Here is a 3,059-nt window from a genome sequence, read left to right as displayed (position 1 = left end):
TTATCATCACTTCCTGGTTTACCTTTATGACTCTTATGACCTTCTATAAGAAATTTATGGGTTCTGAATGTTCAACAATTCTCGGCCCTCTTCAGTGTTCCCCGACGTTTTTTAAAGAAAATTCATAATAATCAGTAGTATATTATTAAATAATATAGCAGGCAGGTCAAGAAAGATTAGGGACAGGGTTACAAACAGGAGTATATGAGAACCTACGAAACGAAAAGCACAAAAACTGTGAAGTTTAAGCATGGCATTCAATGGGACATGAACAAAAACTACAGTGAGTATTTTCCTGGCTTTAGCTTGGTTTGTGCCTGCTTGTCATGTTGCAGTCCCAGTAATACTGAGTGCTAATATGAAACTTTGTAAGTTCACTTTAAAAGGGATTATTTGTAACAATTCAATTTACAGTCTCCACTGTGTGACTTCAAAAGCAATATCTGTCTTTGGTGTTTTTGCTTTGTTAAACATTGGGCTTTTCCCTGTGCTCTTCATACTTTTTACATACACCAGGATACTTGTAATATCCTATCGAAGTTGTGGAAATGTCAGAAAAAAAGCTGCACAGACCTGTTTACCCCACCTGTTGGTTTTAATCAGCTATTCCTGTTTGTGTTCATATGATATCATTATAGCTCGATTGGGATCCGATTTTCCAAAAGCTGCACGTTTAGTTATGACTTTACAAACAGTTTTGTATCATCCTCTGTTCAATCCAATTATATATGGAGTAAAAATGAAAGAAATCTCTAAACATCTGAAGAGGTTGTTTTGTCAAACCAAAGTGCTCTAATGTATTAAAAGTGATGTTACAGTAATAGTAACATTAATGACACAAATGTTACATAAATAAATAAGTTTGGGAGGAAGAATTAGTTTCTTTGCTCTAAAAATCCTTTATTTTGTCAGTCATTGACAGTCTAGTTGTCTTTAGAAGGAGATTGTCTTTTTGAAGGCCTCTCCCAAGGTTTCTCCCAGTTTTCTTATATGTTAAGGTTTTGGGGCTTTTTATCTTCATAGACAGGCCGGGTTGGGTTTGAGACTGTTGTTAACGCAGGCGTTTATGTATGTGAATTCATCCTGAACAGTTCAGTAGAAGACGTTTGGTTAGGTATGCGAGTTCCTTGTAACTTACAGTACGATTGCTGTCAGGATAGTCTATTAATGGATACTACTCACACGTATGTAACAGAAATTCTAGACTACAAGCTGATAGACAACAACTGGTGTTGGTTAAACTTAAATTCATGTAGCGTTGCTGCTATCTGAATGGTAAACTCAAATGCTGCAGACGTGCTCGGTCGTAGAGAATACAGGATTTAAGCATATGGTCTGCTAGTGTACCTTTACATGTTCATGTTAGTCCTCTGTGCTGCTCTGTACAAATAAGTCTTACAATAGTTGAATTGTTTAACAAATAAAATAATCCTTTATGAATCCTACAATGAGGACATTTGCAAGGATGAACTATCAATTTGGTTAGGGTTAGGCACAAAAACATTTGCTTCAGGTATGTTAATGAATTGTCTGTTTTTAGGTGGACGGATTCAAATCAAGTGTTACCCCTCTTTCTTATTGACAATGTGGCAGTATTTGAGCACCACTGTTACAGAAAGAACTAGGCCAACATGTTATGGTTTACATTTTTAAAAATAAATGACAAAAATGCTGTTGTTTTACATTTCTCTGTCATCCCTGCTGTGCTGAAAAGATACCGAACCGTGATCTCAAAACCAGGTTGTACCAAACCGTGAGTTTGTGTACCAATACACTGCTACTGTTTGAGACACAGGAGTCATGGAGAGAGAGTAGGTTGACAACAAACATTTCGAAGATCTGAATCAACCCATAGACGTGGCACAGGGTTTAAAGACAGTGGTTAAGTTTAGTTTAATATCACAGTTGTTTAGTGACCAGAACTTGCTTAGCATGGGGCAAGGCCAGAAGAGGTGGCCTAAAGTGCCCTCTACTGATTTTACATTTCAGCCAAATTTAACAGACACAAGGATAAAAAAAGAGTGTAACTTTCTGTAAGTACTGTGTGGAAACATGATAATAGTCTGTGAAAAGATTTAGGGGCCTGATTCATAAGAGTATACGGTTCAATAGGAACTGGAATAGACTCTAAATGTAATATTTGTATGGGTTTAATCCCTAATCTGCAGGTAAGGGAAGAACTATGAGGATGGGAGTTTTTTATTTGTCCTTTAGCTATACAAAGGTGGCAAAGTGTTGCTGAAATAAAGGTCTGATATAGCAGTAATTACTTTATTTTTCCAAAATACTAAAGTACTGTTAGTAAGGTCCTTTTCAATTGCAAGGTGGAGGCGATGACTTCATCTGAATATGCCAAAACATCTAGAATTTGCAGCCCAATAATAGCGCCGGAAGTTAGACAGACTGAGGTCTCCCCACCCCCCGTGTCAAATCTATTGCTTCTCTAAACGGCTTCAGGACATCCACCAACCCCTCCCAACAGATTCCACTCCCCATGTTGTGAACCAGCCTTCTCCATAACAGGACAGAGCTTTCACAGTGCAGAATTTCCCTTGCCTCAGTGTGGAGTTCCATCTCGTGTTGACTCATCTTTGAACATTGTGCTTGTGTGTAGAAGTGAGCTGAGTTTCGATAACTTTGAAAGAGAAGGACTTGTCACTTCAGTACAGTACTTTAATATATGTAATTAGTTACATTCAACCAATGCTTAATCTATTTATCAATAATAATTCTCTTCATAAACCTTCTGATTTTGTAATTCCTGTATAGTAACATGCATATAAATGTTTTTTTTTTTTACATAAAATCAATTAATGTTCCTTTCTCTTTGTACAATAGTAAATAAGCAAATAGTCATAAAGTAAAATCTGGATGAAGCTTGGCAGGGGACTCCTGGCATAATGTGATGTCACCTTTGGTTGTAAGTTTGTGATGCAATTATACATCACACAATTATGTATCACACAATTATACATTATACAGTTATACATCACACATGTATATATATCACACAATTAAACATCACACAGTTATACATCAATTCAATTCAATTTTTCAAT

General features: G+C 36.4%; 1 protein-coding gene across 1 annotated transcript; it reads left to right on the top strand.

Moving 5' to 3' along the window:
* Positions 1–274: 274 nt before the first annotated feature.
* On the top strand, positions 275–796 carry LOC118339054 (olfactory receptor 51G2-like; the record flags this gene model as incomplete). Its single annotated transcript, XM_035676581.1, has 1 exon — positions 275–796. A coding segment is annotated over one exon (522 nt), but the record flags the coding sequence as incomplete, so codon positions are not given.
* Positions 797–3,059: the final 2,263 nt, after the last annotated feature.

The sequence above is a fragment of the Morone saxatilis genome, unplaced genomic scaffold, assembly GCF_004916995.1.
Source record: "Morone saxatilis isolate NCDOM2014 unplaced genomic scaffold, NCSU_SB_2.0 Contig5, whole genome shotgun sequence".
Lineage (NCBI taxonomy): Eukaryota > Metazoa > Chordata > Actinopteri > Moronidae > Morone > Morone saxatilis.
Note: the sequence above shows the minus strand (reverse complement) of the source record. Positions and strands in the feature narration are given on the sequence as shown.